This window comes from Oncorhynchus mykiss, chromosome 17 (genome assembly GCF_013265735.2).
Source record: "Oncorhynchus mykiss isolate Arlee chromosome 17, USDA_OmykA_1.1, whole genome shotgun sequence".
Classification (NCBI taxonomy): domain Eukaryota; kingdom Metazoa; phylum Chordata; class Actinopteri; order Salmoniformes; family Salmonidae; genus Oncorhynchus; species Oncorhynchus mykiss.
In genome coordinates this window covers 1,324,945-1,339,773 of record NC_048581.1, presented here as the reverse complement: position 1 = coordinate 1,339,773, position 14,829 = coordinate 1,324,945, and the positions used below count along the sequence as shown (strand labels likewise).

At 46.6% G+C, this 14,829-nt stretch overlaps 1 protein-coding gene across 1 annotated transcript in view; it reads right to left on the bottom strand.

The window, feature by feature from the left end:
- LOC118940052 (MICAL-like protein 2) overlaps nucleotides 1–14,829 on the bottom strand; it is an 18,478-nt gene extending 3,649 nt beyond the window's left edge. Inside the window, exons 1-4 of the mRNA XM_036948266.1 lie at nucleotides 14,353–14,829; nucleotides 12,244–12,292; nucleotides 3,618–3,759; nucleotides 1,758–1,945 (exon numbers count right to left, since the gene is read on the bottom strand). Coding sequence (XP_036804161.1) covers nucleotides 1,758–1,945; nucleotides 3,618–3,759; nucleotides 12,244–12,292; nucleotides 14,353–14,495 — 522 coding nt within the window. The 5' untranslated portion in view covers nucleotides 14,496–14,829. The remainder of the gene's footprint in view (nucleotides 1–1,757; nucleotides 1,946–3,617; nucleotides 3,760–12,243; nucleotides 12,293–14,352) is intronic.

Here is a 14,829-nt window from a genome sequence, read left to right as displayed (position 1 = left end):
GGAGAATCTTATTGTATTCCTCAACTCGTTATATTGAGCTAATTATCTGACACAGGCTTTGACCAAGCACCTGTTCGTAGGCCACCAGTCTCAACGACACTCACTGGAGGATCTGACACAGGCTTTGACCAAGCACCTGTTCGTAGGCCACCAGTCTCAACGACACTCACTGGAGGATCTGACAAAGCACCTGTTCGTAGGCCACCAGTCTCAACGACACAGGCTTTGACCAAGCACCTGTTCGTAGGCCACCAGTCTCAACGACACTCATTGGAGGATCTGACACAGGCTTTGACCAAGCACCTGTTCGTAGGCCACCAGTCTCAACGACACTCACTGGAGGATCTGACAAAGCACCTGTTCGTAGGCCACCAGTCTCAACGACACTCACTGGAGGATCTGACACAGGCTTTGACAAAGCACCTGTTCGTAGGCCACCAGTCTCAACGACACTCACTGGAGGATCTGACACAGGCTTTGACCAAGCACCTGTTCGTAGGCCACCAGTCTCAACGACACTCACTGGAGGATCTGACACAGGCTTTGACAAAGCACCTGTTCGTAGGCCACCAGTCTCAACGACACTCACTGGAGGATCTGACACAGGCTTTGACCAAGCACCTGTTCGTAGGCCACCAGTCTCAACGACACTCACTGGAGGATCTGACACAGGCTTTGACCAAGCACCTGTTCGTAGGCCACCAGTCTCAACGACACTCACTGGAGGATCTGACACAGGCTTTGACAAAGCACCTGTTCGTAGGCCACCAGTCTCAACGACACTCACTGGAGGATCTGACAAAGCACCTGTTCGTAGGCCACCAGTCTCAACGACACTCACTGGAGGATCTGACAAAGGCTTTGACAAAGCACCTGTTTGTAGGCCACCAGTCTCAACGACACTCACTGGAGGATCTGACACAGGATAAATTCAAAGTGTGTTGGTCACCTGCACAAGGTCAAAGTGCGTTGGTCACCTGCACAAGGTCAAAGTGCGTTGGTCACCTGCACAAGGTCAAAGTGCGTTGGTCACCTGCACAAGGTCAAAGTGCGTTGGTCACCTGCACAAGGTCAAAGTGCGTTGGTCACCTGCACAAGGTCAAAGTGCGTTGGTCACGTGCACAAGGTCCAGTGAAATACTTGCTTTGCTAATAACTCTTCAACAGCAATGCACTGCAACATCAATATCCATCAAGAATCAAATACCAAAAGTCAAAAAATAACAACTAGTAATAATAATTGGCTTGTTAATAAAGATGAATCAGGCTAGTTACAACTGGGGCCGGAGTGAACCCTTACAGGAGGGCATCTCTCCAGGAACCGGGTTGGAGTTAAAACCTACAGGACAGTATCTCTCCAGGAACAGGGTTGGAGTGAAACCCCTACATGAGGGTATCTCTCCAGGAACAGGGTTGGAGTGACCCGCTACAGGAGGGCATCTCTCCAGGAACAGGGTTGGAGTGACCCGCTACAGGAGGGCATCTCTCCAGGAACAGGGTTGGAGTGAACCCCTACATGAGGGTATCTCTCCAGGAACAGGGTTGGAGTGAAACCCCTACAGGAGGGCATCTCTCCAGGAACAGGGTTGGAGTGAAACCTCTACAGGAGGGCATCTCTCCAGGAACAGGGTTGGAGTGAACCCCTACAGGAGGGCATCTCTCCAGGAACACGGTTAGAGTTAAAACCTACAGGAGGATAGCTCTCCAGGAACAGGGTTTGGGCAACCCTGGACAAGAGTATTTAAAGGAGATCCTTACCTGTGCTGCCCTGTCTGGTCTGGTTGAGGCTTTGGGTGAGGAGGAGGGGGGAGGACGGTTCTCAGTAGCGGATTTAGAGGGGGTAGAGGCAGGGAAGACCTTGGAGACAACTGCTTGGTTCTTTTTCCCAGAAGGCCCCTCTTCTGTGGATGCCTCCGCTGGACGCTTTATCCCCGCCATGCCGCCAACTACACACACACACACACACACACAACTTGATCACAAAGTTCATCACAGTATGCGTGTGCCCATATCGTGTGGGCAGCGTGTGAGTATCATGGGGGCAGCATGTGAGTATCATGGGGGCAGCGTGTGAGTATCATGGGGGCAGCGTGTGAGTATCATGAGGGCAGCGTGTGAGTATCATGAGGGCAGCGTGTGAGTATCATGAGGGCAGCGTGTGAGTATCATGAGGGCAGCGTGTGAGTATCATGGGGGCAGCATGTGAGTATCATGAGGGCAGCGTGTGAGTATCATGGGGGCAGCGTGTGAGTATCATGAGGGCAGCGTGTGAGTATCATGAGGGCAGCGTGTGAGTATCATGAGGGCAGCGTGTGAGTATCATGAGGGCAGCGTGTGAGTATCATGGGGGCAGCGTGTGAGTATCATGTGGGCAGCGTGTGAGTATCATGTGGGCAGCGTGTGAGTATCATGGGGGCAGCGTGTGAGTATCATGGGGGCAGCGTGTGAGTATCATGAGGGCAGCGTGTGAGTGTCATGGGGGCAGCGTGTGAGTATCATGGGGGCAGCGTGTGAGTATCATGAGGGCAGCGTGTGAGTGTCATGGGGGCAGCGTGTGAGTATCATGGGGGCAGCGTGTGAGTATCATGTGGGCAGCGTGTGAGTATCATGAGGGCAGCGTGTGAGTATCATGAGGGCAGCGTGTGAGTATCGTGTGGGCAGCATGTGAGTATCATGTGGGCAGCGTGTGAGTATCATGTGGGCAGCGTGTGAGTATCATGAGGGCAGCATGTGAGTATCATGAGGGCAGCGTGTGAGTATCATGTGAGCAGCATGTGAGTATCACGTGGGCAGCATGTGAGTATCACGTGGGCAGCATGTGAGTATCACGTGGGCAGCATGCGAGTATCACGTGGGCAGCATGCGAGTATCACGTGGGCAGCATGTGAGTATCACGTGGGCAGCATGTGGGCAAATCAAATGTATTTATATAGCCCTTCTTACATCAGCTGATATCTCAAAGTGCTGTACAGAAACCCAGCCTAAAACCCCAAACAGCAAGCAATGCAGGTGTAGAAGCACGGTGGCTAGGAAAAACTCCCTAGAAAGGCCAAAACCTAGGAAGAAACCTAGAGAGGAACCAGGCTATGAGGGGTGGCCAGTCCTCTTCTGGCTGTGCCAGGTGATGTGGGCAGCATGTGGGTATCATGTGGGCAGCATGTCAGTAGCATGTGGGCAGTGTGTGGGTATCATGTGGGCAGCGTGTGGGCAGTGTGTGGGTATCATGTGGGCAGCGTGTGGGCAGCGTGTGGGCATCATGTGGGCAGCATGTCAGTAGCATGTGGGCAGCATGTGGGCAGTGTGTGGGCAGTGTGTGGGTATCATGTGGGCAGCGTGTGGGCAGTGTGTGGGTATCATGTGGGCAGCGTGTGGGCAGTGTGTGAGTATCATGTGGGCAGCATGTCAGTAGCATGTGGGCAGCGTGTGGGTATAATGTGGGGAGCGTGTGGGCAGCGTGTGGGCAGCGTGTGGGCAGCGTGTGGGCAGCGTGTGGGTATAATGTGGGGAGCGTGTGGGCAGTGTGTGGGCAGTGTGTGGGTATCATGTGGGCAGCGTGTGGGCAGCGTGTGGGCTTGCACATGTTTACTCAATATGTATGTGTGTATGTGTACTACTCACTAGGTGATTTGCCATGGAAGTAGTTGTAGTATTGTGAGACATATGTCAGAATACTGAGTCTGTCTGGTATCTTCAGGGCCACCATGTCCTCAGCATCTAACAGAGCTGGGATCCCCAACTCATCCTCCGCTACCCGGAACGCCTGCGAACACACAGATAGAAGGCTGGAGCACACAGAGAGATAGAAGGTTGGAACACACAGATATATAGAAGGCTGGAGCACACAGATATATAGAAGGCTGGAGCACACAGAGAGATAGAAGGCTGGAGCACACAGAGAGATAGAAGGCTGGAGCACACAGAGAGATAGAAGGCTGGAACACACAGAGAGATAGAAGGCTGGAACACACAGAGAGATAGAAGTGTGTTTATTGTGTGTTTATTGACGTGTGATTACTGTTGTACTACTTGTCTATGTTCTTTCTCTCTGCCTTGTTGGGAAGGACCAATCAGCTGTTAGTCTACACCTGTTGTTTACCAAGCATGTGATTTCGATATTGTTATCAAGATTGACAGAACCATGCTACAACACACTGTAGATATGGAGATCTGCTGACTTAGGGACTGGTCTGTAGAGGCAGAGACTCAGAGACAAGGTGTTGGTCTCATTCTAACACTGCCATTGGTCTATAGAGGCAGAGACTCAGAGACAAGGTGTGGTTCTCATTCTAACACTCCCATTGGTCTATAGAGGCAGAGACAAGGTGTGGTTCTCATTCTAACACTCCCATTGGTCTATAGAGGCAGAGACAAGGTGTTGTTCTCATTCTAACACTCCCATTGGTCTATAGAGGCAGAGACAAGGTGTTGTTCTCATTCCAACACTCCCATTGGTCTATAGAGGCAGAGACAAGGTGTTGTTCTCATTCCAACACTCCCATTGGTCTATAGAGGCAGAGACAAGGTGTTGTTCTCATTCCAACACTCCCATTGGTCTATAGAGGCAGAGACTCAGAGACAAAGCGTTGTTGTCATTCCAATACTCCCACACCACACATGACTGGAATAGCTGGTAAAGTGACTTTGTGTGTGAGAAAGAGAGATGTCTTTGTTACTATTTCTGTGTTTGAGAAATCCCTGTCCTCTAATTTCTGAATTTGCTCGGCAGAATGTGAGTTAACTCCTTGTTTACAGTAGCTGCTATGTACGTCTCAGTGTTTTAATGGACTGTCTGTGTGAATACAGCCTGAGCAACTGAAGTAGCTGGCCTAGCTGGCTGGCCTGGCAGGCTGGCTGGCTGGCTGGCTGTCTGGCTGGCTGGCTGGCCTGGTTCTAAAACTGCATATTTAGACCAGAACAAAAAGTATGAAAAGAAAACAGACAAGACAGAACAGGACAGATCCCAGCAATGATTCAGGACAGAAAGAAACAGACATGTAAAGGCAGGACAGGATAGATCACAGCAATGATTCAGGACAGAAAGAGAAACCATTGCAGGACCATCAACAGTCTGGAGTTCTTGGGAATTTCTCTTGTTAGATTCCTCACTTTCCTGTCAGAAATGTTCCTGGCTTTCTTCATGACTGGGAGAAAGAATGGAAAGCCCGGGGGTTTCAACAGCCAAAGTGTGTGTGTGTGTGTGTGTGTGTGTATATACAGTGGGGCAAAAAAGTATTTAGTCAGCCACCAATTGTGCAAGTTCTCCCACTTAAAAAGATGAGAGATGCCTGTAATTTTCATCATAGGTACACTTCAACTATGACAGACAAAATGAGAAAAAAGAAATCCAGAAAATCACATTGTAGGATTTTTAATGAATTTATTTGCAAATTATGGTGGAAAATAAGTATTTGGTCAATAACAAAAGTTTATCTGAATACTTTGTTATATACCCTTTGTTGGCAATGACAGAGGTCAAACGTTTTCTGTAAGTCTTCACAAGGTTTTCACACACTGTTGCTGGTATTTTAGCCCATTCCTCCATGCAGATCTCCTCTAGAGCAGTGATGTTTTGGGGCTGTTGCTGGGCAACAAGGACTTTCAACTCCCTCCAAAGATTTTCTATGGGGTTGAGATCTGGAGACTGGCTAGACCACTCCAGGACCTTGAAATGCTTCTTACGAAGCCACTCCTTCGTTGCCCGGGCGGTGTGTTTGGGATCATTGTCATGCTGAAAGACCCAGCCACGTTTGCTGATGGAAGGAGGTTTTCTCTCAAAATCTCACAATACATGGCCCCATTCATTCTTTCCTTTACACGGATCAGTTGTCCTGGTCCCTTTGCAGAAAAACAGCCCCAAAGCATGATGTTTCCACCCCCATGCTTCACAGTAGGTATGGTGTTCTTTGGATGCAACTCAGGATTCTTTGTCCTCCAAACACAACGAGTTGAGTTTTTACCAAAAAGTTATATTTTGGTTTCATCTGACCATATGACATTCTCCCAATCTTCTTCTGGATCATCCAAATGCTCTCTAGCAAACATCAGACGGGCCTGGACATGTACTGGCTTAAGCAGGGGGACACATCTGGCACTGCAGGATTTGAGTCCCTGGCAGCGTAGTGTGTTACTGATGGTAGGCTTTGTTACTTTGGTCCCAGCTCTCTGCAGGTCATTCACTAGGTCCCCCCGTGTGGTTCTGGGATTTTTGCTCACCGTTCTTGTGATCATTTTGACCCCACAGGGTGAGATCTTGCGTGGAGCCCCAGATCGAGGGAGATTATCAGTGGTCTTGTATATCTTCCATTTCCTAATAATTGCTCCCACAGTTGATTTCTTCAAACCAAGCTGCTTACCTATTGCAAATTCAGTCTTCCCAGCCTGGTGCAGGTCTACAATTTTGTTTCTGGTGTCCTTTGACAGCTCTTTGGTCTTGGCCATAGTGGAGTTTGGAGTGTGACTGTTTGAGGTTGTGGACAGGTGTCTTTTATTCTGATAACAACTTCAAACAGGTGTCATTAATACAGGTAACGAGTGGAGGACAGAGGAGCCTCTTAAAGAAGAAGTTACAGGTCTGTGGGAGCCAGAAATCTTGCTTGTTTGTAGGTGACCAAATACTTATTTTCCATGATAATTTGCAAATAAATGTATTAAAAATCCTACAATGTGATTTTCTGGATTTTTTTTTCTCATTTTGTCTGACATAGTTGAAGTGTACCTACGATGAAAATTACAGGCCTCTCATCTTTTTAAGTGGGAGAACTTGCACAATTGGTGGCTGACTAAATACTTTTTTGCCCCACTGTATGTATGTATGTATGTATGTATGTATGCATGCATGTATGTATGTATGTATGTATGTATGTATAGACAGACGGTGGTCCTGGAAATGTGTGTGTGTGTGTGTGTGTGCGCGCAGCAGGACATGCTCCCCTCATCCACACCATTTCCAGGACCACCGTCTCCATGGAAGCAGGAAGGAAGGACAGAAGAGCTCCTCCATAACAGCATTCCAAGTAGGACCCTATGAAGTCCACTACATTTGACCCAAGTCCTACGGAACCTGGTGAAAACTAGTGCACTATTTAGGGAATAGGGTGCCATTTGAGCTGTACACCGTGACAACATGATTTGATAAACAACATGTCTGTGTCTGAAGCCAGCTGAGTGTTATCAGTTCATCACCACAGCTATAAAAAAGCTGTTTACATTACTAGGATCCAACTTTCACTTCTGAAGGCAGGCCAGCCATGACACAAACACACACACTTGAAACCTCCAGGTTAACCTCTCCCTTCTCTCTCCCTGTCCTGAGGAAACCTCCAGGTTAACCTCTCCCTTCTCTCTCCCTCCCTGCCCTGAGGAAACCTCCAGGTTAACCTCTCCCTTCTCTCTCCCTGCCCTGAGGAAACCTCCTGGCTAACCTCTCCCTGTCCTGAGGAAACCTCCAGGCTAACCTCTCCCTTCTCTCTCCTTGTCCTGAGGAAACCTCCAGGCTAACCTCTCCCTTCTCTCTCCCTGTCCTGAGGAAACCTCAAATCTAACCTCTCCCTTCTCTCTCCCTGTCCTGAGGAAACCCCCAGGTTAATCTCTCCCTTCTCTCTCCCTGCCCTGAGGAAACCTCCAGGTTAACTTCTCCCTGCCCTGAGGAAACCTCCAGGTTAACCTCTCCCTGCCCTGAGGAAACCTCCAGGTTAACCTATCCCTGCCCTGAGGAAACCTCCAGGTTAACCTATCCCTGCCCTGAGGAAACCTCCAGGTTAACCTCTCCCTGCCCTGAGGAAACCTCCAGGTTAACCTCTCCCTGCCCTGAGGAAACCTCCAGGTTAACCTCTCCCTGCCCTGAGGAAACCTCCAGGTTAACCTCTCCCTGCCCTGAGGAAACCTCCAGGTTAACCTCTCCCTTCTCTCTACCTGTCCTGAGGAAACCTCCAGGCTAACCTCTCCCTGCCCTGAGGAAACCTCCAGGTTAATCTCTCCCTGCTCTGAGGAAACCTCCAGGTTAACCTCTCCCTGCTCTCTCCCTGCCCTGAGGAAACCTCCAGGCTAACCTCTCCCTTCTCTCTCCCTGTCCTGAGGAAACCTCCAGGCTAACCTCTCCCTTCTCTCTCCCTGTCCTGAGGAAACCTCCAGGCTAACCTCTCCCTTCTCTCTCCATGCCCTGAGGTAACCTCCAGGCTAACCTCTCCCTTCTCCCTCCCTGTCCTGAGGAAACCACCAGGCTAACCTCTCCCTGTCCTGAGGAAACCTCCAGGCTAACCTCTCCCTGTCCTGAGGAAACCTCCAGGCTAACCTCTCCCTGCCCTGAGGAAACCACCAGGCTAACCTCTCCCTGTCCTGAGGTAACCTCCAGGCTAACCTCTCCCTGCTCTGAGGTAACCTCCAGGCTAACCTCTCCCTGCTCCGAGGTAACCTCCAGGCTAACCTCTCCCTGCTCCGAGGTAACCTCCAGGCTAACCTCTCCCTGCTCCGAGGTAACCTCCAGGCTAACCTCTCCCTGCTCTGAGGTAACCTCCAGGCTAACCTCTCCCTGCTCTGAGGCAACCTCCAGGCTAACCTCTCCCTGCTCTGAGGTAACCTCCAGGCTAACCTCTCCCTGCTCTGAGGTAACCTCCAGGCTAACCTCTCCCTGCTCTGAGGTAACCTCCAGGCTAACCTCTTCCTGCTCTGAGGTAACCTCCAGGCTAACCTCTTCCTGCTCTGAGGTAACCTCCAGGCTAACCTCTTCCTGCTCTGAGGTAACCTCCAGGCTAACCTCTTCCTGCTCTGAGGTAACCTCCAGGCTAACCTCTTCCTGCTCTGAGGTAACCTCCAGGCTAACCTCTTCCTGCTCTGAGGTAACCTCCAGGCTAACCTCTTCCTGCTCTGAGGTAACCTCCAGGCTAACCTCTTCCTGCTCTGAGGTAACCTCCAGGCTAACCTCTTCCTGCTCTGAGGAAAGGGAGGAACAACATCATTCCAATACAAAAGTGAACGTTTATGTGTGGAATCTAACGAGAGAAATTCCCACAAATGTCCAACTGTTGATATGGCCCTGTTTTGCTTTCAGATGATATGTAACTATGGCAACTACATCAATCATTAATAACTGGCCTGCAATGACACAGAGCTGTGGATAGTCTGAGCCCCAGTCTCTTTAGTTAACATGCCACTCCTTGTCATTGCCATAGAGGCTGGTCTCTGGCGATCTCAACGTTCAATACGCAGCTGGTTTACGGCAGAGTTGCTCATTGGTTGTTCGAAATAACAATATTTTTCAGAGGCTAGAATGTTACTGTAGTTCTATGTCAGAATAATTCAGAGGCTAGAATGTTACTGTAGTTCTATATCAGAATAATCCAGAGGCTAGAATGTTACTGTAGTTCGATATCAGAATAATCCAGATGCTAGAATGTTACTGTAGTTCTATATCAGAATAATCCAGATGCTAGACTGTTACTGTAGTTCTATATCAGAATAATTCAGAGGCTAGAATGTTACTGTAGTTCTATCAGAATAGTCCAGAGGCTAGAATGTTACTGTAGTTCTATATCAGAATAATCCAGAGGCTAGAATGTTACTGTAGTTCTATATCAAAATAATCAAGAGGATAGAATGTTACTGTAGTTCTATATCAGAATAATCCAGAGGATAGAATGTTACTGTAGTTCTATATCAGAATAATCCAGAGGCTAGAATGGTACTGTAGTTCTATATCAGAATAATCCAGAGGCTAGAATGTTACTGTAGTTCTATATCAGAATAATCCAGATGCTAGAATAGAACTACAGTAACATATCAGAATAATCCAGATGCTAGAATAGAACTACAGTAACATATCAGAATAATCCAGAGGCTAGAATGTTACTGTAGTTCTCTATCAGAATAATCCAGAGACTAGAATGTTACTGTAGTTCTATATCAGAATATTCCAGAGGCTAGAATGTTACTGTAGTTCTATATCAGAATAATCCAGAGGCTAGAATGTTACTGTTGTTCTATATCAGAATAATCCAGAGGATAGAATGTTACTGTAGTTCTATATCAGAATAATTCAGAGGCTAGAATGTTACTGTCGTTCTATATCAGAATAATTCAGAGGCTAGAATGTTACTGTAGTTCTATATCAGAATAATCCAGAGGCTAGAATGTTACTGTAGTTCTATATCAGAATAATCCAGATGCTAGAATAGAACTACAATAACATATCAGAATAATTCAGAGGCTAGAATGTTACTGTAGTTCTATATCAGAATAATTCAGAGGCTAGAATGTTACTGTAGTTCTATATCAGAATAATTCAGAGGCTAGAATGTTACTGTAGTTCTATATCAGAATAATCCAGAGGCTAGAATGTTACTGTAGTTCTATATCAGAATAATCCAGATGCTAGAATGTTACTGTAGTTCTATATCAGAATAATCCAGATGCTAGACTGTTACTGTAGTTCTATATCAGAATAATTCAGAGGCTAGAATGTTACTGTAGTTCTATCAGAATACTCCAGAGGCTAGAATGTTACTGTAGTTCTATATCAGAATAATCCAGAGGCTAGAATGTTACTGTAGTTCTATATCAAAATAATCAAGAGGATAGAATGTTACTGTAGTTCTATATCAGAATAATCCAGAGGATAGAATGTTACTGTAGTTCTATATCAGAATAATCCAGAGGCTAGAATGGTACTGTAGTTCTATATCAGAATAATCCAGAGGCTAGAATGTTACTGTAGTTCTATATCAGAATAATCCAGATGCTAGACTGTTACTGTAGTTCTATATCAGAATAATTCAGAGGCTAGAATGTTACTGTAGTTCTATCAGAATAGTCCAGAGGCTAGAATGTTACTGTAGTTCTATATCAGAATAATCCAGAGACTAGAATGTTACTGTAGTTCTATATCAGAATATTCCAGAGGCTAGAATGTTACTGTAGTTCTATATCAGAATAATCCAGAGGCTAGAATGTTACTGTAGTTCTATATCAGAATAATCCAGAGGATAGAATGTTACTGTAGTTCTATATCAGAATAATTCAGAGGCTAGAATGTTACTGTCGTTCTATATCAGAATAATTCAGAGGCTAGAATGTTACTGTAGTTCTATATCAGAATAATCCAGAGGCTAGAATGTTACTGTAGTTCTATATCAGAATAATCCAGATGCTAGAATAGAACTACAATAACATATCAGAATAATTCAGAGGCTAGAATGTTACTGTAGTTCTATATCAGAATAATTCAGAGGCTAGAATGTTACTGTAGTTCTATATCAGAATAATTCAGAGGCTAGAATGTTACTGTAGTTCTATATCAGAATAATCCAGAGGCTAGAATGTTACTGTAGTTCTATATCAGAATAATTCAGAGGCTAGAATGTTACTGTAGTTCTATATCAGAATAATCCAGAGGCTAGAATGTTACTGTAGTTCTATATCAGAATAATTCAGAGGCTAGAATGTTACTGTAGTTCTATATGAGAATAATCCAGAGGATAGAATGTTACTGTAGTTCTATATCAGAATAATCCAGAGGCTAGAATGTTACTGTAGTTCTATGTCAGAAGTATAGTGCTAGAGTGTTAATTAAGCCTAGATATATCACTCTACGTAATGAATTGGTGCTAAAATGGTGTTCAGTTTGCTGGAGTTTATGGTCTGGAGTGACAGTCAGTTGGCTGTATAATCTATAGCAGTCTATGGTGAGGAGTAGGGAGATTTAGCTGGCTGTATTGTCTATGGTGAGACTCAGCTGGTTGTATTATCTATAGAAGTCTATGGTGTGGAGTAGTGAGACTCAGCTGGTTGTATAATCTATAGCAGTCTATGGTGAGGAGTAGTGAGATTTAGCTGGCTGTATTGTCTATGGTGAGACTCAGCTGGTTGTATTATCTATAGAAGTCTATGGTGTGGAGTAGTGAGACTCAGCTGGTTGTATAATCTATAGCAGTCTATGGTGAGGAGTAGTGAGACTTAGCTGACTGTATAATCTATAGTAGTCTATGGCTGAAGAAATTTGGCTTGGCACCTGAAACCCTCAAACTTTTACAGATGCACAATTGAGAGCCTCCTGTCAGGCTGAATCATCACCTGGTACGGCAACTGCACCACCCGCAGGGCTCACCAGGGGGCCACACTACCTGCCCTTCAGGACACCTACAGCACCCGATGTCACAGGAAGGCCAAAAAGATCCTCAAGGACATCAACCACCCGAGCCACAGCCTATTCATCCCGCTATCACACGTCTGTGTGTGTTCATCAGTAACTTACCAGGTGGTTGTTGTCATAGACATTCTCCTTCATCAGGGAATCAAAGTCACTGAGGAGAAGAAGCACAGATTAGGTTGATGACATGTCACATCAATGACACCACTGACACCTGGCATTATTCCCTGGATCTCACACCCCACTGACTCAAGCTACCTGGCATTATTCCCTGGATCTCACACCCCACTGACGCAAGCTACCTGGCATTATTCCCTGGATCTCACACCCCACTGACGCAAGCTACCTGGCATTATTCCCTGGATCTCACACCCCACTGACGCAAGCTACCTGGCATTATTTCCTGGATCTCACACCCCACTGACGCAAGCTACCTGGCATTATTTCCTGGATCTCACACCCCACTGACGCAAGCTACCTGGCATTATTCCCTGGATCTCACACCCCACTGACGCAAGCTACCTGGCATTATTCCCTGGATCACACACCCCACTGACGCAAGCTACCTGGCATTATTCCCTGGATCTCACACCCCACTGACTCAAGCTACCTCCTATTATTCCCTGGATCTCACACCCCACTGACGCAAGCTACCTGGCATTATTCCCTGGATCTCACACCCCACTGACGCAAGCTACCTGCCATTATTCCCTGGATCTCACACCCCACTGACGCAAGCTACCTGCCATTATTCCCTGGATCTCACACCCCACTGACGCAAGCTACCTGGCATTATTCCCTGGATCTCACACCCCACTGACACAAGCTACCTGGCATTATTTCCTGGATCTCACACCCCACTGACGCAAGCTACCTGCCATTATTCCCTGGATCTCACACCCCACTGATGCAAGCTACCTGGCATTATTCCCTGGATCTCACACCCCACTGACGCAAGCTACCTGGCATTATTCCCTGGATCACACACCCCACTGACGCAAGCTACCTGGCATTATTCCCTGGATCTCACACCCCACTGACTCAAGCTACCTGGCATTATTCCCTGGATCTCACACCCCACTGACTCAAGCTACCTCCTATTATTCCCTGGATCTCACACCCCACTGACGCAAGCTACCTCCTATTATTCCCTGGATCTCACACCCCACTGACGCAAGCTACCTGGCATTATTCCCTGGATCTCAATCTAGTCCACAGGAGGCTGGTGGCACCTTGATTGGGGAGAACGCGCTCGTGTTAATGGCTGGAGCGGAATCAGTGGAGTGGTGTCACAATATGTCAAACATTCCATTCGCTCAGACTCCTTTGCAGAATCAGTGGAGAGGTGTCACAATATGTCAAACATTCCATTCGCTCAGACTCCTTTGCAGAATCAGTGGAGAGGTGTCACAATATGTCAAACATTCCATTCGCTCAGACTCCTTTGCAGAATCATTCAACAACGTCTTCACTTGAGAACCTGGCCGTCATAATGACAGCGTCAATGATGTCACTCCATCTTATGACCAGTGATTCACTTTGCTTTTATTAAAATGTCAAAATGCATCTCAGAGTCAGTCTGACACGCGCCAGTTTTCCACTGATTCTATAAAAAAAAAAATATATATATATGGGTCTTTAGACGGAGTTCACCGGAGTGAAACATGTGGAAATGATGCCTTCAAACAGTAGACGGCCCAGGCTACTGATTATCTCAAATAGTTAACGTTATGTTTAGGACGGTTACCCTGTCCCCAACTGTTTACTGTAAACCTGTAATCTACTGTGTCTTTAAAAAAGGAAACATTTGACAAACGACTAGGCTTTATCACTGATGAGATTTCACCGATATACAGATATTGTTGTATTCAGAAATCGTGTCAAATTCCGTTTTTAATTTGGGGATTAGTTTACAAATCGAAAGGAAGCACAAATGTTTACTGCCACGTTGAGTTGGCAAGAGTTGTAGGGTTTTCATTTCCAAGTTGTTAGGCTACTGATACTTACAGGGAACTACCTCCAGACAACATTAACATAATATTTATTTCGTGTTGCATTCAAGGGCTACTTTGTTGCAGTGAATACAGGTTACGCTGTGTCACCATAAGACAAAAATCAAGACTCATTCCTTGTTAAACTCTCTCGAGTTTATTCACTTCCTCATAGAATTTCGCAACTCTCGAAGTAGTCCTATCGATACTGCCCTCTACTTACATGAGGTCGGGTCTGTTTCGGTGAATGAGGGCGCAGAAAGCCATCCCGTCCCTGAAAGAGGTGGTCATATTGGTGATAGTGACATCTCTGTAACCCTGAACCTGGATCTTACACCACTGTTGCAGCGCTTTCACCGCCGACATCCTAGTTCTCTCCCGAAACCCCGAACCGAGAGTAAAGCGGCAAGACGCGATCCAAGTTCACGAACTGACCGCAACTAGTTGAGTTGCCACAACTTGAATAAATAGACGAGTGACTGAAATCCTGCTTACGGGGGGGGAAAAAAATGTTTTGATCCAACTTCTGACGAATGATTAAGGGAAACCTCATTAAAAAAGAGAGAGAAACAAAGTCGTCCGCGTGGTTCTGTTCAACGAGTTATATAAATACACTAGTTAACATATAGGGGACGCGGTGTTGAAGCCACCGCGCCTCCATCTTGTCACTCCCCCACCGATGGAAAACGTATTCTGGAAG